Raw genomic sequence first — 26,918 nt, forward strand, 5'->3', positions numbered from 1 at the left:
AGGTTCAACAAAAATCCAATGACAACAAAAGTTGTCCATCTCGTTTTATTGACAAAGTCCCATCATAAATGGTTCAAGTGGCATACACAACCACCACCAACAGAATCAAACTTTGTACAATTGTCACTCACTGCTTCTGTTTAACAGGTGCCTCTCATTTCTTCTTTTCGGCCTGCTTCTGCTTGAGTGGAGCTGTTTCGGCCTGCTTCTGCTTGAGTGGAGCCGTTCCGGCCTGCTTCTGCTTGAGTGGAGCCGTTCCGGCCTGCTTCTGCTTGAGTGGAGCCGTTCCGGCCTGCTTCTGCTCGAGTGGAGCCGTTCCGGCCTGCTTCTGCTCGAGTGGAGCCGTTCCAGCCTGTTTCTGCTTGAGTGGAGCCGTTCCGGCCTGTTTCTGCTTGAGTGGAGCCGTTCCGGCCTGCTTCTGCTTGAGTGGAGCCGTTCCGGCCTGCTTTTGCTTGAGTGGAGCCGTTCCGGCCTGCTTCTGCTTGAGTGTCGCCATTTCTGCCTGCTTCTGCTTGAGTGTCGCCGTTTCGGCCTGCTTCTGCTTAATCAGAGCCATTGCGGCCGCCTGCATTCCTGAAGCTGTAAAGATGCGAATCTGTCTTGCTTCCATCTCCTGCTTCTGGTTAAGCAGCATCTTCTTCTTACCTCGCTTGTTGTGTTTTTTGGCAAAGCGCAAGTTGCGCAGGAACTTAGGGTCCACCTGCAGTTCATACATCACGCAACCAGTGAAGGGGAAATTAGGAATTAACTTCAAACTTGTGGCTTTTTTCTTTCCAAACAAAATTGACACATCACATATAATATATCGAACATCAACAACTTCGTTGAATCATAGGAGTCAAACTGCAACACAGGGTCAATGTTTCTGAAGTTGAATCACCAAACTTTAACACGACTGATCAACTTGTTGATTAATGTTATACTTCATGTAATCAATGTTAGAATAAAGCATATTATCTTGTGGCACCCCGCTTAGCAGCTGCCAGGATTGTGTACATGAAGAGCTCCCATCAACCGAGGAACCGTGGTCTGTTGTCATCCCCTTTTTATCCCTCTGTATTTAATGTCCCTTAATCTCTTCCCTGTTGTATTACTACACTGATCACACTGGTCAACAAGTTTTTTACTTTCTGAATGTTGTCTAGATTTCTACAAGTGAATTAGGGTATTCTGGCACTGCTGAATCAGGAAATGGCATCCGTTTCTCTCCATCAGGTCAGGTTTTTGTGCTAAGTTGATTTGAAAAAATCAGATCTTGTGACAAAATCAATTACATTTTTGTGGCATTATCAGCTGATTTTTGTCAACACATATCATCCTAAACATGTTTTTAAAAAAAAAAAATGTTTTGCCAACAATATTTATTGATTACATGATAGAAACATCAATTACTGTCATCTGAATGGTGGGCATTGATAAAGGTAAGTACAAGTAAATTGCATGTTGCGTCACCACTGTTCAAACTTCAGGGCTTGAACTTCCGTTTCTTCGAACTCCTGGAATGTTCAGCGGCAGGGAGGTCTCTCTTCAGATTCCAACAGTAGTCAGCCATCATGACTGCGTCCCAGCGACCCTGATACCTGGTCTCCATCTCCTTCATGTCCTGATGGAATCTCTCCCCCTGCTCGTCACTCATTGAACCCAGGTTCTCAGGAAACCGGTTCATATGTGAAAATAGGTAGTGCATCTTGATGCTCATGTTGCAGCCCAGGTTTCTGAAAGCAGTCAGCATGTTGTTGACAAGTTCTGCGTAGTTTCTGGCCTTATTGTTGCCAAGAAAGTTCTTCACAACCAAAACAAATGTCTTCCACGCTTCCAGTTCCACTTCGTTCATTGAGTTTTTGAACTCTGGATCTCTGATGAGCTGACGGATCTGAGAACCATCAAAGATGCCAGCTTTCAACTTCTCCATGGTCAATCCTGGAAAAGCCTGGCACAAGTAAGTGAAGCAGTCACCATCTTTGTCCAGAGCCTTGGTGAACTGCTTGATTAAGCCGAGCTTGATATGCAGCGGTGGGAAGAGTATTCTGTCTCTGTCCACCAGAGGGTCGTTGATGACGTTCCTTTCTTTGCATGGCACCAATTCCTCCCGCACAGGCCAGTCCTTCTTCGTGTAATGCTGAGCACGGTCCCTACTATACCACATGCACAGAAAACATGGGTACTTGGTGAAGCCAGACTGTTGTCCCAACAAAACGTTCACCATCTTCAGGTCAACACAAATAAACCACTTATGCTGATCATAACCAATTTTCTCCAGCACGTACTTCACCGCTTCATACTTCTCCTTCAGTGTAGTCGAGTGAGCGATGGGTACAGAGGCAAACTGGTTGCCGTTGTGTAGCAGAACACATTTCAGTGATCGCTTGCTGCTGTCAATGAACAGTCTCCAATCTTTGGGTTCGTACTGTGGCACTCCAAGCTTGAGCAGAAGCGCATGTCATAAATTGGCGCATGTAGGTATTGTACATTCTTCAGAGTTCGTTATTTCAAGAAATACAACTTTTTTGTATCACATTATTACAAAATCTGCCCCATTAACTTTAGTTTTGATCCACGAACTTTATGCTTTGCCTCACCAATTTTTGGAAGATTTTGAGGTTTTATGACTTCAAACTGATCCCTTTTCGACATAATCACCCAGAACTATCGCACCTGAATACTTCGTCATTAAAATAATTATTTCCAATCAAAACAATTATTTGACATGACATTTTACCCCCACCAACTTCTTCTAAAATGCTCCACACATGCGTACATGTGAACAAAAATGTAAAAAACGACATGTGGCCATATCTCAAAAACTTGACCTGATTGAACAAAACTAATGTGAGTTTTGGATTCAGCGCATCAGATTCGTCCTAAATCAGCTTAAAAAATGCAGACAACAAATTTGTTGTTGACCAGTGTCATCTTTCACCACAAGGAATTTCTTCGCACATCGTCACTGTCTATATTCACTTGTTTTGCTGTGTTATCATCCCTCCTGTTATTTATCAAATCCAAAGGAGGAATATAGATTTCCTTTCTTTTATTTAAAAATTTTATTTTTTTACGCAGGTTCAAAAAATACACAAATGGTCATTACGTATTCATATACGGCGTACATATCATTGGCACATGGTAATTTTCCAAAGTATTCCCACCTGGGGCTTTCTTCGCCCCCCAATGATGAAAGTGGTTATTTTACTGTCAACTTCAACTTGTATTCAAAATGATTTTGTTTTAAAGCAGGATCGGTATTGGTAATCAAGATCCATCACGAAATGCTGTGCCAGTTTTGCTTCCATACCCGTATCGCAGATCACCGACACTGCACAGGATTTCTAAAGCACATCCGATTCATATAAATAAAAAACAAGACCTTTAAAGCCAATCACGAGGGCAAAGAAAAACGTGATTGCTTGTTCAGTTCTCGGATACTGAGGGTTAAAAGTTAAAACTCACTGTACTTTGTGGTACATCTTGACGTTCCACTGTTCCAGGTGAAGCCAAATCCATCAGAGCTTTTTAAATCATGTAGTCCATGTATGGTATTAAAGATTGTAAACACCTTTCTTCGATTTGTTCATTGTTGGTATCACACTATCACAGCTCGGTATATAGCCTATTTTTTTTCATTCCAATTTTTTTCGGAAAAACGGTATAATGGTCAGGTATGGGAGCATGCGCCAAAGCAGGGCGTCACTGCGTCCACTTTCTGCCGGTACTCCAGGGGCCTCAGTCTGGCCATCCCCCAGGCAGATGCCTGGCCCATCCCCATCTCCTTGAGATGTCGATCAACCTGCAACAACCACGAGGCACATGGTCGGCCCATTGGCCTCCTCCACTCACGAGACTCCCTCGCTGAGAGAATCTGGTGAGCAGGATCAGCGTCAGGAAAACGAGCCACATGTCCATACAGCCGCAGCTGACACTCACGGACTATGCAGGTAACAAATCTCATTTGAGTCTCTCTCTGCAACTGCTCGTTGGACACAAAGTCTGGACAGCGATAGCCAAGGATTCTCTGAAGAGACCTGGTTCCAAAGGAATTAAGTCTCCATCTCAGATCGCTGGTCAGAGTCCAAGTATCACATCCATAGAGCAAGAATGGAAGCACCAACGACCTGAAAACTCGGGATTTCGTCCTTCCGCACAGGTACCGGCAGCGCCACACCCCATGATCCAGTGAATCCACGACTCCCCAGGCCCAACCCAGACGTCTGTTGACCTCAGGCTCACAGCCAGCAGAGACCTGAATATCACTGATAAGGTAAGTGAATCTCTCCACAACCTCAACATCCTCACCACAAACAAGCACAGACAGGACAACAGCATCCAAGATATCATTGAAAGCCTGATTCTTAGTTTTGACCAAGGAAACCCAGAATCCTAGCAGATCCGACTCCTCATTCAGCACCTCGAGGGCCCCCAAAATGATATATTAAGTCTCCACAAAGATGACTGCATCATCTGCGAAATCAAGGTCAAATATCTTGACACTCCCAAATGATGCACCACAACTTGATCTCTCCGACATCCTCCCCAGAATCCAGTCCAAACTAGAGGGGGAGCACTCAGTAGAGTGCAAAACCTCCACCGCCAATACTGCGAGGTCACTCAAGTGAACCTGATATCCTATTCATTCAATTTGACGTCAACAGTGCTCACAGAGTTATAGTTTGCAACTTTCCCTTTCCCTTTTACTTTTAAATACTCAATTCATTCGTCATAACTAGATTCCTTGAGACAGAAATTGATTTTACGTGGGTATATCCACCTGAAGTTCCAAAATCAGCCGCAATTATAATTTTGTCATGTTTTTTGTTGGAAATCACTTATAACATGTAGAAATGCAAAAAAAAAAATTGTTGAAAAAAATTTGCAAATATTTTTTTTGCTAACAATTTTTTTTTTTTGGGGGGGGGGTTGGAAATCACTTAAAACATGTAAAAAGGCAAAAAAAAAAATTCAAATATTTTTTCAAATTGGCCACCATGGCAGCCATATTGGATTTTGGACCAAGTCCAAAATCTAATGGCATGATCCTTGGACCAGACCAAACCCCACCCCCCCCCCGAACCAAGTTTCGTCGAAATCCGTCGAGGAGTTTTTTCCGTAATACTGTTCACAAACAAACAAACAGAAAGGGGTGAAAACAGTAACCTCCGTCCATCTTCGGTGGCGGAGGTTAACTAGAGGGGGGAGCACTCGGTAGAGCGCAAAACCTCCGCCGCCAATACTGCTAGGTCACTCAAGTGAACCTGATATCCTATTCATTCAATTTGAAGTCAACAGTGCTCACAGAGTTATAGTTTGCAACTTTCCCTTTTACTTTTAACTTTTACATACTCAATTCATTCGTCATAACTAGATTCCTTGAGACAGAAATTGATTTTACGTCTGTATATCCACCTGAAGTTCCAAAATCATAATTAACCTCCGCAATCGAAGATCGGAGGTTACTGTTTTCACCCGTTTGTTTGTTATCTTGCCAAAATGAAGTTTTTGCAAGATATGTTAGTCAGCTTGTATGTTTTTTTTTTGTTTTGTTTGTCTGTAATCACGTATAAAAAATTCTGCAGAGCACAGTTATCATTGGAAATATTTGTAACTTCACATATCAGAGGCCTATAGAGGTCCCTTTCAGCGCACAAAATTTTGAAGGTCAAGGTCAAAGGTCAAGGTCACTGTCGCAAATCAGAGGAGTCGACGAAACCCTTATTTTTTGAGTAATTTTGATCGGATCGTCTTCAAACTTCATGGGAATATAGTTCATGGTATGGCGCTCAGCTGATCAATTTTTGGTGGCGATTGGCCTTGACCTTCATTTGTTTTTTTTTTGTTTGTTTGTTTTTTGTCTAATCAGGTACAACTAATCACTCTGCAGAGCACAGTTATCATTGGAAATTTTTGTAACTTCGCATATCAGAGGCCTATACAGGTCCCTTTCAGCGCATAAAATTTTGAAGGTCAAGGTCAAGGTCACTTTGTCGCAAATCAGGGGAGTCGACGAAACCCTTATTTTTTAAGTAATTTTAATCGAATCGTCTCCAAACTTTATGGGAATGTAGTTCATGGTCTGGCGCTCAGCTGATTCGTTTTTGGTGGTGATTGGCCTTGACCTTCATGGTTAGTGCCTGAGGTCAAACATATTCGACCCCAAGGTCAAATTTTCAAGTTTTAGGAACCATATCGTGTAGTACCTCAAATTGAACACCTCGATGAGTGCGTTCTAGATATGTCAAGCTTGAGACCTTATGACGTCATTTGGTGACGGTATGAGGCAAACACATTTTTCATGGTTACTCTGTAGAACGATTGCCATCAGAATATCTCGTAGGCAGATATTCCTCAAGGAGTTGCTCCTGGTGGATAGCAGCTCTGTTCACCTCAGTGTGACCTTAAAGAAGTCACACGTGGTCACCTTTTGGCAAGATACGGGTCACCCTGCGGGTGACATTGGTTTATTTGTTTGTTTGTGAACAGTATTACGGAAAAAACTCCTCGACGGATTTCGACGAAAAACTTGGTGGGGGGGGTAGGTATGGTCCAAGGATCATGCCATTAGATTTTGGACTTGGCCCCCCTCCCAAAAAAAATTGTTGGAGAAAATTTTTTTTTTTTGCATTTATGCATGTTTGAAGTGATTTCCACCCCCCCAAAAAAAATATTGGAAGAGAAAAAAGTTTTTTTTTTGCATTTCTACATGTTTTAAGTGATTTCCAACCCCACCCCCCCCCCCGAGAAAAAGAAATTGTAAGAGAAAAAAAAATTTTTTGCAACTTTTTTTTCAACAAAATTTCGATTTCTTTTTTTTGCATTTCTACATGTTTTAAGTGATTTCCAACCGCCACCCCCCCCCCCAAAAAAAAAATGTTGGAGAAAAGAGCTATAACTGTCAGCACTGTTGACATCATATTTAATGAATAAGATATAATGTTCACTTAAGTGACCCAGCAGTTTTGGCGGCGGAGGTTTTGCACTCCCCCAAGTGCTCCCCCTCCAGTTTTGGCATGTTTTTTTGTTGGAAATCACTTATGACATGTATAAATGCAAAAAAAAAACTGAAATTTTGTTGAAAAAAAATTTGCTACATTTTTTTTTGGGGGGGGGGGGGGGTTGGAAATCATTTAAAACATGTAGAAATGCAAAAAAAAAAAAATTCAAATATTTTTTCAAATTGCCCACCATAGCGGCCATATTGGATTTTGGACCAGTCCAAAATCTAATGGCATGATCCTTGGACCAGACCTAACCCCCACACCAAGTTTTGTTGAAATCTGTCGAGGAGTTTCCGTAATACTGTTCACAAACAAACAAACAAACAAACAGAAAGGGGTGAAAACAGTAACCTCCATCCATCTTCGATGGCGGAGGTTAACTGGAGGGGGAGCACTCGGTAGAGTGCAAAACCTCCGCCGCCAATACTGCTTGGTCACTCAAGTGAACCTGATATCCGATTCATTCAATTTGACGTCAACAGTGCGCACAGAGTTATAGTTTGCAACTTTCCCTTTTAACTTTTACATACTCGATTCATTCGTCATAACTCGATTCCTTGAGACAGAAATTGATTTTACGTGGGTATATCCACCTGAAGTTCCAAAATCAGCCGCAATTATAATGTTGGCATGTTTTTTTGTTGGAAATCACTTATAACACGTAGAAATGCAATGCAAAAAAAAAAAAAAAAAAAAAAAAAAAAATGGACTTTTTGTTGAAAAAAAGTTGCAAAAATATTTTTTTCTCTATCAATTTTTTTTTTGGGGGGGAGGGGGTTGGAAATCACTTAAAACGTAGACATGCAAAAAAAAACAAAAAATCAAATATTTTTTCAAAATGGCCGCCATAGCGGCCATATTGGACTTTGGACGAAGTCCAAAATCTAATGGCATGATCCTTGGACCATACCTAACCCCCCCACAAAGTTTCGTCAAAATCCGTCGAGGAGTTTTTCGTAATACTGTTCACAAACAAACAGAAAGGGGTGAAAACAGTAACCTCCGATCTTTGATGGCGGAGTTTAATAATGAACTGTAGACAGGTCACACGGTTTAGCAGCCATAGTCGATTGAAGAAAAATATTAAATGCTTTCTCTGGAACCACTTATCCGATCGAAGCGAAACTTTGCAAGTATCAGCTAATGCCATTGCTGCATATCGGGTAAAATTATGTCTCAAGTAACGTGGTTTGGTTGCCATCTTGGATAGAAAAACGCACCTTATCCCATCAACATGCAATTTCACAAGCATGATCCCCTACCAAATTCCAGGCAGAATCTGAATTTATGATGTCATAGGTCATGTGGTTTGGCAGCCATATTGGATTGAAAATTAAAAGCTTTAATCTTTTCCAGAACGGCTTACCAGATCAAGGCAAAAACTTTACACATGTGACCGCCTATCCATGACGAACAAAGTTCCCCACCTTTTTTTTTTGACGTCGGTCACATGGTTTGGCAGCCATATTGGATTGAAAGAAAATATTAAATAATGTTTCCTCTGGAACACTTCATCAAAGTGAAACTTCAGTGCCCCAATTATATCTTGTGATCACTGTGTTGTTATAGCCTGACCGCATGATTCAATTCAACCCTTGAAATACACCAGGTAAAAGTCCTTTTCATGAATCCTCTATCCATAATTTTGGCCAATGGAATACAGAGTATAATTGAGCTGATTTCTACTCTTCCGATAAGACTGATGAAATGGTAGAAATTTTACAGAGTGCCCTCATGATGCAATACAAAGGATGCTTTCTGGAGATAGTGATGAAGCAGAAACCTCGGGACAAACCATGGTTCAATGATAATCTCTGTCGTTTAATAATACACTGGCTGCACATGCCTCCATCTCAAACCCGTCTCGTTGTCTTTTCACCTCCCAACCTCAACTTCACAGTTCACACCATCCCCTTCAAACCACACATCCAAAACCACCTTCCCCCACCACAACAATTCCCTTCCACCACCATATCAAGAATTGTAATTACCTGATTAACTCAGTTGCCTCAGTACAGTGACCCAAATTAATTACCCCATTAACTCATTACCTGAAGACTATATAATATACAATGGATCTCTCAGTGTGCAAATCACAGTGGAATTAAATAAATTTATTTATTTTGTGAAACTATTTCCTGAAAAACTTCCTATTAAAGCCGAATCATTGACGCAGCGATTATTATCGTGTGCGATAAACAGCAGCTGCTCCCTGCTCGTAAGGTGGATTTGTAAATGAACCCATGATACCCTATTGTCAGGATTTCAAAAATAAACCCTATTGTCAGGTCAGATCAGATCTGTGACTTGCTTCAGGCATCATGTAAACCTGTACTAACCTGTTCCATGGTCGGGTTATTGGCGACTAAACCGTTTCCCCCACCAGGTTTTCTGGTGAAGAGGGTGTTTGGATATGGACTCCCAGGATTAAAAACAAAACCTGTCAAAGGGCGGAGGAGCTCCTTATGAGCCAACGGCCATCCATATCTATTGCCCAACAGTGTCTGCGGACGTCGTCCTGCATTTGGGTTACTTCTTATGAGGAGGTTGGTGGCAGGATTTGGACTCCGGCCATCGTAAAACCCGACATTCCGCAAAACATTCTCGAAGCATAAAAAAAATCTGAAAACCCACTCAGTGGGAGTACCTCCTGTGCAGTTTACCTTCGTAGGGCAGCTCAACGGATGACGGGATTGGAGAGAGGCTTCGGGACCTCCAATCTTTGATGATAGGAGGTAAACCATGGGGTAACATTCCCGAGTCAGATTGCGGGAGAGTGGTGCTGAGGTGTCGTCCACCAGACGGCAGTCTCCTTGGGTTAACCTGAGGCGGTCCCTTCGGGTGGGTGCCTGGAATGTGCTATCCCTAAGAGGATGATCACCTGTCTGTTATCATCTGAGCTCAAGAGTTTGGACATCGGTATTGCAGCACTCTGAGGTTCGGAGACCGGATTGAGGCGAGATCATGGCGGGTGGTTACAGCGACCATTGGTCTGGTATGGTCGCTCTGATGGTTACCATGCCCAAGGAGTTGCTGTAGCTGTGTCCAATAAGCTGACCCCAATGATAATTGAGGTAACACTGGTCAACGAGCGTATTATGAGACAAAGGATTCGTCACTCCTTGGGTGTCATTTCCCTGGTCTCTGTATATGCTACGACTGAGGCGAGTGATCTCACCGTGAAGGATGCATTCTATGCCACGCTCGAGTCTGTGGTTGATCAGTGCCCCAGACGAGATACACTTCCAGTCTTGGGGGATTTCAATGCATCGACTGGAACTGATAGCGATGGTTACGAGACGCGTGTTGGTCCCCATGGGTCTGGAACTGTGAACTTGAATAGCACCAAGTTCCTTGACTTTGCAAGAAGTCATGGACTTAGTGTGGCCTGCTCATGGTTTTAGCGCCCACAAGCTCATCGCTGGACTTGGTATTCCAACGCTGGTGGTATGGCAAAGGAGATTGACCATGTGCTCATTGATGGTCGCTGGAGGATGATCCAGAACTGCAGGGTCTACCGGAGTGCTCAGTTCCTCAATACTGACCACCGGCTTGTAACAACTCTGAAGTTACAGCATAAATCCAGGAGAATGGTACCATCCCAGCCTCGGCTGGATGTTGGCAAGCTCAAGGATGAGAGGGTAGCTGAGGAGTTTGCGAACAAGCCAAGTAGAGATTTGGGGGGTCTGGGTGCTTTGGGAGATCCTGAAGAGTTGTGGAGTGCCTTCAATAACCATCTTTGATGTTGCTGGTGGATGTCTTGGAACTCAGTGTAGGGCGAAGAATAATTTTTTCTCTCAAGGGACACTGGATACCATTGAACAGAGTTGCAGGGCCAGGCTGAATGGCAGAGCTGAGCTGTTCAGGGAGCTGAGGCATAAAACTATGTGTGAGGAATCTGTGAGGGGGTAGAGCATCACCTGTGGTCAAGTGATTCTCGTCCTGCTTACAGGGGAATTTGTACATTGCATTCCTCTCAGCCCATCCTTCGGTGTACTGCAGTTGGAGCAGAGGGTGGAAGGCTCTTAACAGAGGAGTCCGAAGTGAAGGCCCGCTGGGCCAGTTACTTTGAGCGGTTGTACCAGGCTGATCCACCAGCTTCCGAGTTGGACGTCAGGGGTGTTACAATCACTGTTGCTGACCCTCCAATCAACTGTGGTCCACCTTCGTTTGTGGAAACACAGGCTGCGGTGAACCGGTTGAAATGGGGTAAAACTCCAGGAATCTGTGGCATCCATGCTGAACTTCTCAAGGCTGATGGAAATGCTGTACTCGTGTCGTTGCATGCAGTTCTTTGCTCTGCCTGAAACACAGGCATCATCCAAACTGACTGGAAGAGGAGCCTTGTTGTCCCTCTCTGGAAAGGGAAGGGTGATCGCCAAGATTGCAACAACTACCGAAGGTTGACGCTGCTCTCAGTGCCGGGCAAGGTATTTGCTCAAATAATTCTTGATAGGGTTCGCCACCATCGGCTTGAGCACCAGCGTCCAGAGCAGTCAGGCTTTACACCAAAGAGGTCAAAGATTGACTGTATCCTTGCTCTTCGGGTCCTCACCAAATGCAGACGAGAGTTTCGGCAGGGGCTGCATGCAACCTATGTTGATCTCTGTAAAGCGTTCGATTCAGTGAATCGGGATGCCCTCTGGAGGATTCTTAGTCTTCGTGGGGTGCCACTAAAACTGATCAATCTGATGTCTGAACTCTACTCTGGTGCTGAGAGTGCTGTGAGATGTGGTGGTACCATCTCTGACATACTTCCAGTTGTTACTGGAGTTCGCCAGGGGTGTGTACTGGCCTCCACACTTTTCAGCACTTGTTAACCTCCGTCATCGAAGATGGACGGAGGTTACTGTTTTCACCCCTTTCTGTTTGTTTGCTTGTTTGTTTGTTTGTGAACAGTATTACGGAAAAAAACTCCGACGGATTTCGACGAAACTTGGTGGGGGGTTAGGTCTGGTCCAAGGATCATGCCATTAGATTTTGGACTTGGTCCAAAATGCAATATGGCCGCTATGGCGTACAATTTGAAAAAATATTTGAATTTTTTTTTTTTGCATTTCTACATGTTTTCAGTGATTTCCAACCACCCCCCCCCAAAAAAAATTGTTAGAGAAAAAAAGATTTTGCAACTTTTTTTCTACAAAATTTCGATTTCTTGTTTTTTTGCATTTCTGTATGTTTTAAGTGACTTCCACCCCCCCCCCCCCCAAAAAAAAATTGTTGGAGAAAACAAAAATTTTGCAAATTTTTTTTCCAACAAAATTGCGATTTTTTTTTTTTTGCATTTCTACATGTTGCAAGTGATTTCCAACAAAAAAAAAAACATGCCAAAATTATAATTGCGGCCGATTTTGGAAGTTCAGGTGGATATACCCACGACAAAATCAATTTCTGTCTCAAGGAATCAAGTTATGACGAATGAATTGAGTATGTAAAAGTTAAAAGTAAAAGGGAAAGTTGCAAACTATAACTCTGTGAGCACTGTTGACGTCAAATTTAATGAATAGGATATCAGGTTCACTTGAGTGACCAAGCAGTATTGGCGGCGGAGGTTTTGCACTCTACCGAGTGCTCCCCCTCCAGTTAACCTCCGCCATCGAAGATGGACGGAGGTTACTGTTTTCACCCCTGTCTGTTTGTTTGTGAACAGTATTACGGAAAAACTCCGACGGATTTCGACGAAACTTGGTGGGGGGATTAGGTATGGTCCAAGGATCATGCCATTAGATTTTGGACTCGGTCCAAAGTCCAATATGGCCGCTATGGCGGCCATTTAAAAAAAATATTTGAATTTTTGTTTTTGCATTTCTACATGTTTTAAGTGATTTCCAACAAAAAAAATTGTTAGAGAGAACAAAAACAATTTTGCACCTTTTTTCAAAAAAAATTCGATTTTATTTGAAAAATATTTGAATTTTTTTTGCATTTCTACATGTTTTAAGTGATTTCCAACCCCCCCCAAAAGAAACAGAAATTTTGCAACTTTTTTTTCAAAAAAATTTCGATTTCTTTTTTGGCATTTCTACATGCGCGGCGATCTAGTTTAGTTTATTCAATCGTGGTTCAGTAGAGTCTGATCTGTTTTGACCTACAATGAATAGGATATCAGGTTCACTTAAGTGACCCAGCAGTATTGGCGGCGGAGGTTTTGCACTCTAACGAGTGCTCCCCCTCTAGTTTGTATCCTGTATTGTTCATTAACAAACTTATATCATCTTGTCTTGGGGACATTTTTGTGAAGATTCCCCTCAATCTGTCCAGCCGTTCTGGGGAAGATTTTTGATGGTTTTAGGGTCAATTCAATAAGGCCACCAAACCATGTGACCTATCAGTCATTAACAAACTTGTACACCCATGTCTTGGGGAAAGTACGTGTAATGTTTTTCCTCAATCTGTTCAGCTGTTTTGGTAAAGGTTTTTCAAAAAAAAAATTTCCAAAAGAATAGGGCTGCCGAATGACTTGACCTATGACATCACAACATTTTTTCTTCTGTTAGATGCATAGGTGACGCACAAGAAATTTCAAATTTTTCAGATGCAGCGTTCTATGTGTCGAATTTTCACCAGAATACTTCACCGATGACGTCATGGTTAACACATATCCCTTGCAGAGATCTTGACAATGAGCCACATTTCAATTTTTTCCAGTGAGCGGTTCCAGAAAAGACATCCATCCAAAGTGTTTTTTGGGTTTTTCAAAGATGGTGCCCATACCACGTGACCTATGACATCATAATTTTCACTTAAATTTCTACGAAAAAAAAAACACAAGACATACTACGGTGAAAATTGTGTGTCAATCAGACTTGCGGTTTCTGAGAAAATGAATTAAAAAGCAAAAAAAAAAACAACCGAAAATTGCCAGGAGAATAATAATAATAAACAAAAAAACAAAAAACAAAACAACAGGTTACCCAACCTGAAAGGGCTTGCAACCCTAACAAGAGTTCATAGAACACCTAACCCCATGGTTTTGAGAAGAAGAAGAAAAAAAAAAAGGACATGGGCAGAGTCTGGAAGTGGCAAATGTTATTGGTCATGAAGAGGTAAAATGCTACAATATTTTGCCCAAGTACTGCTAAACAGAATGGTTTTGAAAATGGCAAAAAGGCGATTTGTGTTCTGCAGTGTTCAAGTACATCATTCAATTTAAATAAAAATAGATGTTTGAAAAGTTGGAGAAAATTTTTTGGAAGTTTACTGCAGTTGGTGCACGGTTTTTTTTCACCACCTTATTTAGCACATTACATTACTTCTTCGTGCCTGTTTATGTCCCTTACGACATCCTTAAAAACCAAGTTTCCTGTTTGGAATGATTTCCAATTTTGTTTGACTGCCAGACAGGCAGACAGAGTAAGAAAAATTTGATCTCACTATTGGCACTTGCACGATCAGGAAGGAATTAAGAGCCAAATTACTGCGAAACTACAAGTTAGTTTTCTAATTTCATGTTCTGATAAGTATTCAAATTATAACATTCGATTTAGATGTTGTTCTTCGATCATAAACTGACGTTTGTAGACAGAGGTAGACAGAGACAGACAGACTGAACGAATTTCTTTATCCCACTTCGCATCGTGCACATGGGGAAATTAAAAATCTCTGAATCTAAATGTTCGTCAATTCCAATCTCGTGTTCATATAACCAGAACGTGTATGTACGGTTTGGTGACCATAGAATATACTCATTAATTGTACATGATCTGTGGGGCTGAAAAAGCAGAAAATACAATTAGATTTAAACTAGACATAATTTGACATTGCGAGATCATTTGATATGCCTCTGCCCACATTAATTTTTTCTTACTCTCACTTTGACCTAAAAACGAGACCAAACTCGAGACTCGAGACTCTTCTGGGAAGGTTTTCCACGAGATGTTGGAACATTGCTGCAGGGATTTGCTTCCATTCAGCCACAAGAGCATGAGTGAGGTCAGGCACTGAAGTTGGGCGATTAGGTCTGGCTTGCAGTCAGCGTTCCAATTCATCCCAAAGGTGATGAGGTTCACACTTAAAACCAAAACACACTAGTTGAGATCAGGGCTCTGTGCAGGCCAGTCAAGTTCTTCAACACCGATCTCGACAAACCATTTCTGTATGGACCTTGTTTTGTGCATGGGGGCATTGTCATGCTGAAACAGGAAAGGGCCTTCCCCAAACTGTTGCCACAAAGTTGGAAGCACAGAATCATCGAGAATATCATTGTATGCTGTGGCATTAAGATTTCCCTTCACTGGAACTAAGGGGCCGAGCCCGAACCATGAAAAATAGCCTCAGACAATTATTAATCCTCCACCAAACTTTACAGTTAGCACTATGCATTCAGACAGGTAGTGTTCTCCTGGCATCCGCCAAACCCAGATTCATCCATCGGAATGCCAAATGGTGAAGCGTGATTCATCACTCTTGAGAACACGTTTCCACTGCTCCAGAGTCCAATGGCGGTGAGCTTGACACCACTCCAGCTGAGGCTTGGCATTGCGCATGGTGATCTTATTTTACCTTAAACATGGGTAATTTCAGTTGAAAGTGGGTTTTCTTGGGGTCCAGGAACGGATTAATTCACTTTCCATTATTTCTTATTGGGAAAATAGTTTTGGAATCCGAACAGCCTCTTGGAACGAATTAAATTCGGATTCTGGGGGCACCACTGTACACACACACACACACACACACACACACACACACACACACACACACACACACACACACACACACACACACACACACACACGAGTTTGGTCAAAATCCCATCACTGGTTCAGAAGTCAGTGTGAAACAGAATTTTACCGAACAAGACCTCTGACTTTTTGACCCCATAATCTAATCAGTTTATCTTTACATCATTATACATACTTGTACAAAGTTGGATTTGGATCACTTCAGCCATTCTTAAGTCATCACAGGAACGAAAACCTATCACGGACGGACAACCAAAAAAACACATCTCTGGCGACTTAGTCAGTGGAGGCATAAAAAAATGAAATGGATCTAATCTTATCTTATTCACATGTTACCCCCATCCAAATATCCTTGGTTGGTATCATTAATGGTGTAGCGAAATACTTTCACTCACCAACTGGTATCTATGACCAACTAGTAGCCAAAAAAAAGGTTAAAATGAAGAAATCCACCAAATGTGAGAGTCAAGCAACTTCATTCACCACACCAATTGCACAAACTCTCCACCTCACCACACCCTCCTTGGAGGATACCCAGCAGCGGGGAGGGCCCCTGTCCACAAGAAACATGGGGGCCATCACTTCAGTCCACAAAAAACGTGGAGGGCAAGACCACGGTCCACAAAAAACGTGGAAGGCAAGACCACGGTCCACAAAAATGTGTATGATCCTGGTCGATACAAAGGTGGAAGGCATGACCCCAGTTCATACAGAGATGGTGGGCATGACGGCAGTCCAAAAAATGGTGCAACATGTGAGCCACAAACTTTGACGATCATTTCTGAAAACCCCATTTCTGGAGTTTACCAGGGTAATTCCATCGATAATCCCTAGACATAGTTAAAAGTAATTCAGCAGGGCAGGGGGAACGTACGTACCCCTTTGAGTGACTCATACCGATGCTTTTTGGGTTTCTTTATCCCATTGCGGTGCCACTTACGGGCTACAGAAAAGGAACACAATCAGTATAACATTTCCACATGAAAATCAAATTAAGGACAATTTACACCAAATTACAGTAATCAGTCACAGTTGAGGCAGTTAATGAGAGAGGACATAAGATGAACATGGCAATGCAGTTATAAATAATAACAAGAAGAGAATACTTCGATATCGCGTGGCTGGGGGCAGTAAAAGGTTAAGAATGATGAAACAATTTTGCAGTTATAAAATTTAAATGTAGACATGGTGAATTAACATGCATGATGGGAAGAGTTGTGACCTTGGACAAATTTATATTTATAGCCCTCAGATCAAAGGGAGTATGCGGGCCATAAGTGTGACAGAAGACACAGGACAGAATAGCCAATTATATAACAGCGCGATGTAATAACCACTTGTCACCAAAAAAAAAAAAAAAAAGAGGAAGAAATCACCTCCACAAGACGTTTTAAAAACACTTCTGGTGAAAAACAATGAAGAACGAAAGTTACAACGCTGCGCGTCAACAACTAACGGAACAGGAAGATTATCACTTCCTATTCAGAAAAATCAACTTCCGGCGTCACACAGAAAACGATTCAGCACAAAAAACATCGCTCTCCCGCATTAACACCGCCCACAATTCACCCGGCAATCTCCGCCCGCATCACACCCAACAATAAGTGTGACAGAAGACACAGGACAGAATAGCCAATTATTTAACAGCGCGATGTCGCCACGCTGTAATAATAATCAAATTGAAATTAATATAGCATTGTTATTCATCAAACAATGACTCAAACTATTAATCAAACAATTAACTCCCCCGAAGAAGTATCTATTCCATTGGGACTGCAAATTCACTACAATTTAGTTTATTGACCACAATAAACAATATTACTATCCATTTTATCTTCCAGTGAAATGCATAAAACTCATCCTCCACACCCCAAAACCACCTCCCTTCCCTCCCCTTCCCCCCCTGCACCCCAGAACCACCTCCTCCCCCCACACCCCAAAACCACCTCCCTCCCCTCCCCCACACCCTAAAACCACCTCCCTCCCCTCCCCCCACATCCCCAAAACCACCTCCCTCCCCTCCCCCAAAACCACCTCCATCTCCTCCCCTCCCCCAAAACCACCTCCATCTCCTCCCCCCACACCCCAAAACCACCTCCATCTCCTCCCCCCAACACCCTAAAACCACCTCCATTTCCTCTCCCCCACACACCCCAAAACCACCCCCTTCCCCACACCTCCCTATCCCCCCACTCTGGAGTACTGAACTCACACTGGTTATGAGTGGTGTGGTTCTTTGACTTGGCCATGTCGTTCACCACCAACACTGTGAACACAAACCCATCAGGCACAACAAATTAATCACCCAACCCAAGTGTCCACAACCACTTAAAACCACAACACACAGATTCATGGCATCTATTAAAATCTGCAACACACTTTGACTCTGATGGATTGCATGACGAGTCCCAATCGTTTGGTTTTGAAAACACATTTAAAAAAACATTGGATTTGAGGTAAACGCTGCGCAAAAATAAATATATGAAGTGAAATCAAAATAATCTTTCGGCAACAAATGCCACGGATTGTGGTTCGATCGATTAATGGACAACGCTTCGTAAACAAAATATACCAAACCCTCCCCTGCATCACCTGCACCATGAGCAAAACCATCCACCTCCACCACAATCATGCATCACAATCACAATGTGACAGTTGGTTCCACAGGTGGGGAAGAACGATTGAGTGGAGGTGAGCAGCGATCCTGGGAGTTTCACCAGAAGGGAGTGCACTGGGTAGTCTGCGTGCACTCTGTACGATCATGGGGGTTGGGGGCACAGCATGGAAAGAGCAGAGGTTGCAAAACCTGAAAGATGGGGACTGATGGTCGAAAAAGACGAGAGAGAGAAAACAGAAGAGAGAGAAAAGAGAAAAGAGAAAAGAGAGAAGAGAAAGAGAGACACAGAGACCACCGACTTGTCTGCGATGTGAAAGCGGTGGGCCCATCGACTCTGCTTCATGGCGGGAGATCTCAATGATCTTTATGGTCTTGTTTTGCACTCAAACAGAGCAAGGTGTGAGGCATCACCGGCACACAATGGCCTTCACTTCAAAAATCATCAGGTCGACGGAAGTAAAGGTGGTCCTGTAGATCTTCCGATCTACACGATGATGATGCAGCAAATAGTGTTCGTGGGTGACGGACGGTCAGTGCAAATTAAAATGCTCATCCCCAAATGCTGACGTCACTATCACCAGTTAGGCCCAACAACCCGGACTCGACGAAAGAAACTTTTCCTGAGGTAATAAACCCATAAACGCGACATATTTAAACAAAGTATCATTTCTTAATACAGGAGGCATGAAAAAAAGCATCGGAAGAGAAGTCAATGACGGCGATTGTGGTGGATTGTATCCTACCTCTCAGAGACGAGAAACCGCGCAACGCACGAGCACCACCGGAAGGGAGAGAGAAACTGGAAAGGAAGTAAATGTTAATCCGATTAACGTTCCGTTTGTTCGTGAATGGGAATCACACACACTGTGTGCACCGAAATATAATCATCACTCCTTGGGTATACGATAGTCACGTACTACTACAGCGATCATACCAAGAAACGGGAATTTTGAGAAGAACAAATCACCAACCGGACTAACAACATACGGAAACACACCCCAAAACGATTCGTGCTAAAATACGTGTTTTTTTTTTTTTTCATCAGAAAATGAATTGTACTGATAAACGTCAGTAACAAAAAAAAGAGTAAAAATAGAGATTTTCAGACTTTCGTTTCAAGATTAAGGTAAACTGTTCTTCAGATGAAAACACAAAAATGGCCAACAATTACATTTTATACACTGCGTGTACGTACGTACGCGTACATCTATCCTTTTTTTTGAAATTTTTTGTATTTTTTATTTTAAAAGGCCGTGTTCAAAAAATAAACAAATACTAAGGTTTCCTTTTCAGAAATAAGAGTGGAAGGCGATTTTCGAACGTATAGTTAAACATAGTATATTCATTGTTTCGGGTTAAAAATCGATTTCGATGGATTCCGGGAAAAAAAAAAATACACCAAAATCATTTATTGCTGTTAAACTAAACATTAAACTGCTTGAAACAACAACATTTACACCTGTTGAACCTATATTTTCAAACTTCACAGAAAATAGTTATTGTGACATATTGTGATGAGTTAATGGGGTTATTCTTGTTTATCCTTGTAATCTCACCGGTCGTAATTCGTTTTGTTGTGCGATTCGAAGCTTCAACGGTTTCCATCCGGATCCGGAAGGGGCGGAGCGTGTGGGAAGCACGTCACGGCCCGGAATGGCGCGTGCGTGACGTCACACACTCATACCGAATGATTTCGCCTTTCGCTGACAATAAACCTTGTTAATGGACTTCAAGGAGTGAGACTGACTTCTGCGGACATTACAGTTATTAACCATAAATTAAACTTGCCAGCTATATTGCTGGGGCCCTGAGGATGTGCCTTTTCAAGGTTTGATATTAATCGGACAAGTGGTTCCCAAGTCATGGCCATTTATTTAGCAAACCAATGACAGGACACGGTGCTATGACGTCACAATTCGTCTTTTTTATTTTTGCACGTACAGGCACGCAACAGCGAAGGAACGGCCTGTGTGTTTGTTTCTGGCATGCGGTTTTAATTTTTTTTTCCACGTACAGCTACGCACGTACGGGCATGCACTAGTTGCACTTTGTCCAACACTATTATTAGCCATATTTACACGTGTTTTGCTAATTTTACTCTTATTCACCAGTCAGCATGGATCGGCTCGCTCTCCTCGCATCGTTGCAGTGATTGACGTCACAGATTTGCTGTGTTGTCATGATTTACACGAATTTTATTTTATTTTATTTTATACAAATTTATTTATATTATTGGTGATATGTTTATTTGTAACATAAAAATGTCCAAGTTGTCTCAATGGTCAATGCTGTCAAAACTGCCTGAAGAGTGTAAAAGGGGCCCAAATGGTGTTAAGGTCTTCGGTCCTCAGGGACTTTTTGGTCTTTTCGGTCAGAGTCTTTTGGGTCTTGGGGTCCTCGGGGTACTTTGGTCTTTTGGTTCCTCGGGGTATTTTGGGTGCTCGGTATCCTTTGGTACTTTTGGATCTTCAGGGTATCTTTCAATGGTCAAGAATTACTTGAAAAAATTCTCGGATCCGGATTCGGATCTTCAGTAGAATCGAATCAAGTAATCCTCGTCACACACTCACCGTGTCCACAAAGTTTCATGCGAATCCGTCCACAACTTTTTGAGATATCATGCTATGTATCGTTTTTGGCCCGATCTCTCAATGGTGAAGAATCACTGAAAATTTTTCGTAGTCAGACCCGGATCCGGATCTTCACCAAAATCTAATCAGTTCGTCCTTGTCACACACCCAACCTGCGCACAACATTTCATCCGAATCCGTCCACAACTTTTTGAGAAAACCTGTACACAGACAAACAAACAAACAAACAAGCCGGAAGGCGGCGATGGGTCGCCGAGCATGGAAACTACAAGATATAGAGCAAAATGGATGTCATATAGCGGATAGGGAATCACCTTAACATTATGCATATCAAATCTCATCCAGTTCCATCTCCTGATAACTACTCGGTATCCATTTGAATGAAAAGTACCGAAAATGCGGTTTGAAATCGGAAATCCCCAAAGTTCGAGGGGGTGCTGTAGGTGAACAAAGATCTAAATCGAAAATCCGGCTCGATGGTTTGTGCACAATGTATTCCAGACGATTAGTGTGAATTTTCATGACTATCCGACCATAACCCGAGGAGGAGTAGCATTTGGCACGAAGACACTCCAGCTCTCGCATATTATCGATTTTTGCACTAATAGACCTTTGACCCCTGACCTAAGCTAAATCAGTCAATATGTCCTGAGGGGTCATTCCGTGCCAACTCACCTAAGGGTCCCCAGGTCACTTCAGATTTTGCTGGAAAGATTCTTAAATGTCGATCTATATGGCTCTACCCACCATGCAAAAGATTAGCTTTCAATTCCTCATAGTTTAAAAAATATCGATCTCAAGAGACCTTTGAAATTTGGCCCTAAAAAATGCCAAATGTGAGAAACGCATTTTTTTCCAACTTCAGTGGCTTATAATTTTATAATGGACTCCTCTAGAAAGCTAATATTGCAAATATTTACTAATTGGCATCCAAATTTTTCAATTATGGCATCAGATAGCTTCTGGGATGTATATTGCTCACTCTATAGGAAGCTAAAAATGTTTTTTTGGCCAAAACGAGCTAAAATAAGGTGAAACTATAGGAGCCCTCCTGAAAATATGGAATTTAGAATTTTTTCCTCATAACACAGTGATTATAGGGTCATTATCTATCCATAGATACATTTCTGCCGGGATAATACAGTTAGGTGATGAATTCTAAAAGTTTTACCATAAGCCCTTGCCTCCGAGGGCTCTAAAATGGACGAATTTTGTCCCCTGGTTTGACCATGTGGCTAGGGTTTAGGATCTTCATTTTTTTTTCTAAACATTACTTCATATAAGATGTGTCTACTGACCGAATAATTTTATCTAATGCCCATGGCTTCATCGTAAAATACATTTTTATTTACATGCACGTTTTTCATAATTATTCACTTTTTTCATATTCAGAAGTTTATAAATCTTAAATGGAACTATGCAGGAAAGAGTTACTGCAGAATTTTATAAACTGGTATACAAAATTTCAGATCGTGGCATCAGAATGTCTCTAGAAAGCACATACTCCTAGTTTTAGGAAGCCAAATATGGCAATTTGGCCCACTTGGTCCAAAACAAGGTGAAGACAAGGTAAACAAGGTGAACAAGGTGTGTATGAGGCTAAATTATGCTTCTTATTCGACATTAGTGATAAGGATGTTATTTGTTCATAAATACATGCTAATGATTACTTTCGTAAGTGATTGCAAATTATAAATTAGAACAAATTTGATGAGTTGAGTAGCAGCTTTTTTATTTTCAGATATACAGAGACAATGAATATTAGTAATTTTTAAGTAATTCCTGATCTCCATGAAATCAATTCTTGTGACTTCTTCTCCAAAGCAGCAACTTGTTTTAGCCCAACATTCCTTGCATAATAGGTCTTGTGACACTCCTGGTCTAATTTGGTTCCAACAGTGCATATACTTGTCAAACTTGTGCCACTAGGCCTAGGTTTTTCTGCATCCATTTCCTTTGTTTGCACCTCTCCTTTGTTCTCCAAAGAGACAAACAAACAGACAGGTTGACTGTGCTGCCCCTAGTGTTGTGACAGACCATTACTCCATCTAGTGGTGTATGTCATAACTAATGACTTCAAATAGAGAACTGTAGGACATGTTTTTTTAAAATTAAAACCCAAGCATATGTTTGGATTATCATAACAAGAACTTCTTTTTGAATAAAAAAAATGTACTTATAATTATTAATTTATGAGAAGGTCAGGTCAGGTATGGGAGCATGTGCCAGAACAGCGCGTCGCCGCGTCCACTTTCCGCCGGTACTCCAGGGGCCTCCGCCTGGCCATCCCCCAGGCAGATGCCAGGCCCATCCCCATCTCCTTGAGATGATGGTCAAGCTGCTGCAACCACGAGGTACGTGGTCGGCCCATTGGCCTCCTCCACTCATGAGACTCCCTCACTGAGAGAATCTGGTGAGCGGGATCAGCGTCAGGAAAACGAGCCACATGTCCATACAGCCGCAACTGATGCTCACAGACTATGCAGGCAACAAATCTCATCCGAGTCTCTCTCAGCAACCGCTCGTTGGACACAAAATCCGACCAGCGATAGCCAAGGATTCTCCGAAGAGACCTGGTACGAAAGGAATTAAGTCTCCATCTCAGAGCCTTGGTCAGAGTCCAAGTCTCGCATCCATAGAGCAAGACTGGAAGTACCAAGGACCTGAAGACTCGGACTTTCATCTGCCCGCACAGGTACCGGCAGCGCCACACCCCATGATCCAGTGAATCCATGACTCCCCAGGCCCGACCCAGACGTCTATTGACCTCTGACTCACAGCCAGCAGAGACATGAATATCACTGCCAAGGTAAGTGAATCTCTCCACGACCTCAACATCCTCACCACAAACAGACACAGACAGGACAGCAGCATCCAAGATGTCACCGAAAGCCTGGATCTTAGTTTTGACTCAAAAACCCGTAATCCCAGCGGCTCCGACTCCTCATTTAGCACCTCGAGGGCCACCAAGAGGATATCTAAAGTCTCCGCAAAGATCACTGCATGATCTGCAAAATCAAGGTCCGAGATCTTGACATTCCCAAACAATGCACTGCAGCTTGATCTCTCCGACATCCTCCCTAAAATCCAGTCCATACAAGTGCTGAAAAGTGTGGGGGCCAGTACACACCCCTGACAAACTCCAGTAACAACTGGAAATAAGTCAGAGATGGTACCACCACACTTCACAGCACTCTCAGTACCAGAGTAGAGTTCAGACATCAGATCGATCAGTTTTGGTGGCACCCCACGAAGACCAAGAATCCTCCAGAGGACATCCCGATTCACTGAATCGAACGCTTTACAGAGATCAACAGAGGCTGCAAGCAGCCCCTGCCAAAACTCTCGTCTGCGTTCGGTGAGGACACGAAGAGCAAGGAGACGGTCAATCGTTGACCGCTTTGGTGTAAAGCCTGACTGCTCTGGAGGCTGGTGCTCAAGCAGATGGTGCCAAACCGTATCAAGAATTATCCGAGCAAAGACCTTGCCCGGCACCGAGAGCAGCGTCACCCCTCGGTAGTTGTTGCAGTCTTGGCGATCACCCTTCCCTTTCCAGAGAGGAACAACAAGGCCCCTCTTCCAATCAGTTGGGATGATGCCTGTGTTCCAGGCAGAGCACAAAACTGCATGCAACGACACAAGTGCAGCATTTCCACCAGCCTTGAGAAGTTCAGCATGGACGCCACAGATCCCTGGAGCTTTGCCCTGTTTCAACTGGTTCACCGCAACCCGTGTTTCCACAAGTGAAGGTGGACCACAGTTGATTCGAGGGTCAGCAACAGGGATTGTAACACCCTTGACGTCCAACTCGACAGCTGGGGGATCAGCCTGGTACAACCGCTCAAAGTAACCGGCCCAGCGGGCCTTCACTTCAGACTCCTCTGTCAAGAGCCTACAACTCTCTGCTCTAACTGCAGTGCTCCAAGCAATGGGCTTGGATGAACGTAATGCGTGAATTCCCCTGTAAGCGGGACGAGAATCACCTGTCCACAGGTGATGCTCTACCCCCTCACAGATTCCTCGCACATAGGCCTCCTTGTCCACCCTCAGTGCACGTACAGTTTTACGCCTCAGCTCCCTGAACAGCTCAGCTCTGCCATTCAGCCTGGCCCTGCGACTCTGGTCAATGGTGTCCAGTGTCCCTTGAGAGACAAAATTCTTCTTTGCCCTGCGGTGAGTTCCAAGACATCCACCGGCAACATCAAGGACGGTGGTCTTAAAGGCACTCCACAACTCTTCAGGACCCCCCAAAGCACCCAGACCGCCCAAGTGTCCACTCAGCCTGTTCGCAAACTCCTCAGCTACTCTCTCATCCCTGAGCTTGCCAACATCCAGCCTGGGCTGGGATGGTACCATTCTCCAGGATTTAAGGTGCAGCTTTAGAGTTGCTACAACAAGCCTGTGGTCAGTATTGAGGAACTGAGCACTCCGGTAGACCCTGCAGTTCTGGATCATCCTCCAGCGACCGTCAATGAGGACATGGTCAATCTCCTTTGCCACACCGCCAGCGTTGGAATACCAAGTCCAGCGATGAGCTTGCGGGCGCTGAAACCATGAACCAGCCACCCTAAGTCCATGACTTCTTGCAAAGTCAAGGAACTTAGTGCTATTCTGGTTCATAGTTCCTGACCCATGGGGGCCAACACACACCTCATAACCATCCCTATCAGTTCCAGTCGATGCATTGAAATCCCCCAAGACTCGAAATGTATCTCGTCTGGGGCACTGATCAACCACAGACTCGAGCGTGGCGTAGAATGCATCCTTCACGGTGAGATCACTCGCCTCAGTCGGAGCATAAACAGAGACCAGGGAAATGACACCTGAGTGACGAATCCTTTATCTCATAATACGCTCGTTGACCGGTGTTACCTCAATTATCATTGGGGTCAGCTTATTGGACACAGCGACAGCAACTCCTTGAGTATGGTAACCATCAGAGCCACCAGACCAATAGTAGGTGTAACAACCCACCATTATCTCGCCGCAATCCGGTCTCCGAACCTCAGAGAGAGCTGCAATCCCAATGTCCAAACACTTGAGCTCAGATGATAACAGAGACAGGTGATCATCCTCTCTTAGGGATAGGACATTCCAGGCACCCACCCGAAGGGACCGCCTCAGGTTAACCCAAGGAGACCGCCGTCTGGTGGACGACACCTCAGCACCACTCCGACACACTCTCCCGCAATCTGACCCAGGAATGTTACCCCGTGGTTTCCCTCCTATCATCAAAGATTGGGGGTCCCGAAGGCTTTGCCCCAATCCCATCATCCGGTGAGCTGCCCAAGGGAAGCTGCACAGGAGGTACTCCCACGGAGTGGGTTTTCAGATTTTTTTGCGTTTTTGTGTTTTGCGGAATGAAGGGTTTTACGGTGGCCGGAGTGCAAATCCTGCCACCAACCTCCTAATAAAAAAGTAACCCAACTGTAGGAGGACGTCTGCAGACACAGATGGGCACTAGATGTGGATGGCCGTTGGCTCACAAGGAGCTCCTCCGCCCTTTGAGAAGAATAATATCTAAGTTGTTACAGAACCTCAGTTAATGCCCCCTGCATATTCACCATATTTGGTCAAAGTGGCATTTTCAACTTCCTACAGATAGAAACATATGCATTTATCAGGTATTCTGATAACAGATCCTTAAATTTCATATGCCAGTTTATAAACATCTGCAGTATCACTTTGCTGGAGTGTTCAGTTTCAGATTTATAAGCTCATGAATATGAAAAAAGTGAATAATTATTTAAAAAACGTGCATGTAAATAAAAATTTATTTTAATATGAAGCTATGGGCGTTCGATACAATTATTCGGTCAGTAGACACATCTTATATGAAGCAATCTTTCGAAAAAAAAAATGAAGATCCTAAACCCCGAGCCACATGGTCAAACCAGGGGACAAAATTGGTCCCTTTTCGAGCACTCGGAGGCAAGGGCTTATGGTAAAACTTTTATAATTCATCACCTAACTGTATTATCCCGGCAAAAATGTATCTATGGATAAATAATGACCCTATAATCACTGTGTTATGAGGAAAAAA

The 26,918-nt window shown here is 43.1% G+C and overlaps 2 protein-coding genes across 3 annotated transcripts; both read right to left on the bottom strand.

Moving 5' to 3' along the window:
* Window positions 1-14: 14 nt before the first annotated feature.
* On the bottom strand, window positions 15-19,083 carry RPL29 (ribosomal protein L29). 2 transcript variants are annotated; one of them, XM_085853267.1, is made up of 5 exons: window positions 18,584-18,709; window positions 18,260-18,418; window positions 17,880-17,933; window positions 16,546-16,610; window positions 15-700 (listed from the first exon to the last, which is right to left on the bottom strand). In XM_085853267.1, exons 2-5 carry the CDS (start codon window positions 18,297-18,299, stop codon window positions 155-157), a joined length of 705 nt encoding a protein of 234 aa, XP_085709393.1. In that variant the 5' UTR covers window positions 18,300-18,418; window positions 18,584-18,709; the 3' UTR covers window positions 15-154. The 2 variants fall into 2 exon arrangements, with proteins under 2 accessions (XP_085709393.1, XP_085709394.1); XM_085853268.1 differs by lacking the exons at window positions 18,260-18,418; window positions 18,584-18,709 and adding an exon at window positions 19,028-19,083.
* LOC147014864 (uncharacterized) lies at window positions 601-2,437 on the bottom strand. Its single transcript, XM_085853270.1, has 2 exons — window positions 2,268-2,437; window positions 601-2,135 (listed from the first exon to the last, which is right to left on the bottom strand). The coding sequence occupies exon 2, from the start codon at window positions 1,910-1,912 to the stop codon at window positions 1,466-1,468; it is 447 nt and encodes a 148-aa protein (XP_085709396.1). The 5' UTR covers window positions 1,913-2,135; window positions 2,268-2,437; the 3' UTR covers window positions 601-1,465.
* Window positions 19,084-26,918: the final 7,835 nt, after the last annotated feature.

The sequence above is a fragment of the Eptatretus burgeri genome, chromosome 13 (assembly GCF_056783735.1).
Source record: "Eptatretus burgeri isolate ZD-2024b chromosome 13, Ebu_testis_v1, whole genome shotgun sequence".
Lineage (NCBI taxonomy): Eukaryota > Metazoa > Chordata > Myxini > Myxiniformes > Myxinidae > Eptatretus > Eptatretus burgeri.

Excerpts from the sequence above, each read along its gene's own strand:
- LOC147014864 (XM_085853270.1), bottom strand. The coding sequence starts at position 1,912 with ATGGAGAAGTTGAAAGCTGGCATCTTTGATGGTTCTCAGATCCGTCAG.
- RPL29 (XM_085853267.1), bottom strand. The coding sequence starts at position 18,299 with ATGATTGTGGTGGAGGTGGATGGTTTTGCTCATGGTGCAG. Across the intron at positions 17,934-18,259 it reads TGGTTTTGCTCATGGTGCAG|TGTTGGTGGTGAACGACATG; the intron begins GTGATGCAGGGG and ends TTGTGTTCACAG. Across the intron at positions 701-16,545 it reads GGTATGAGTCACTCAAAGGG|GTGGACCCTAAGTTCCTGCG; the intron begins GTACGTACGTTC and ends TATGAACTGCAG.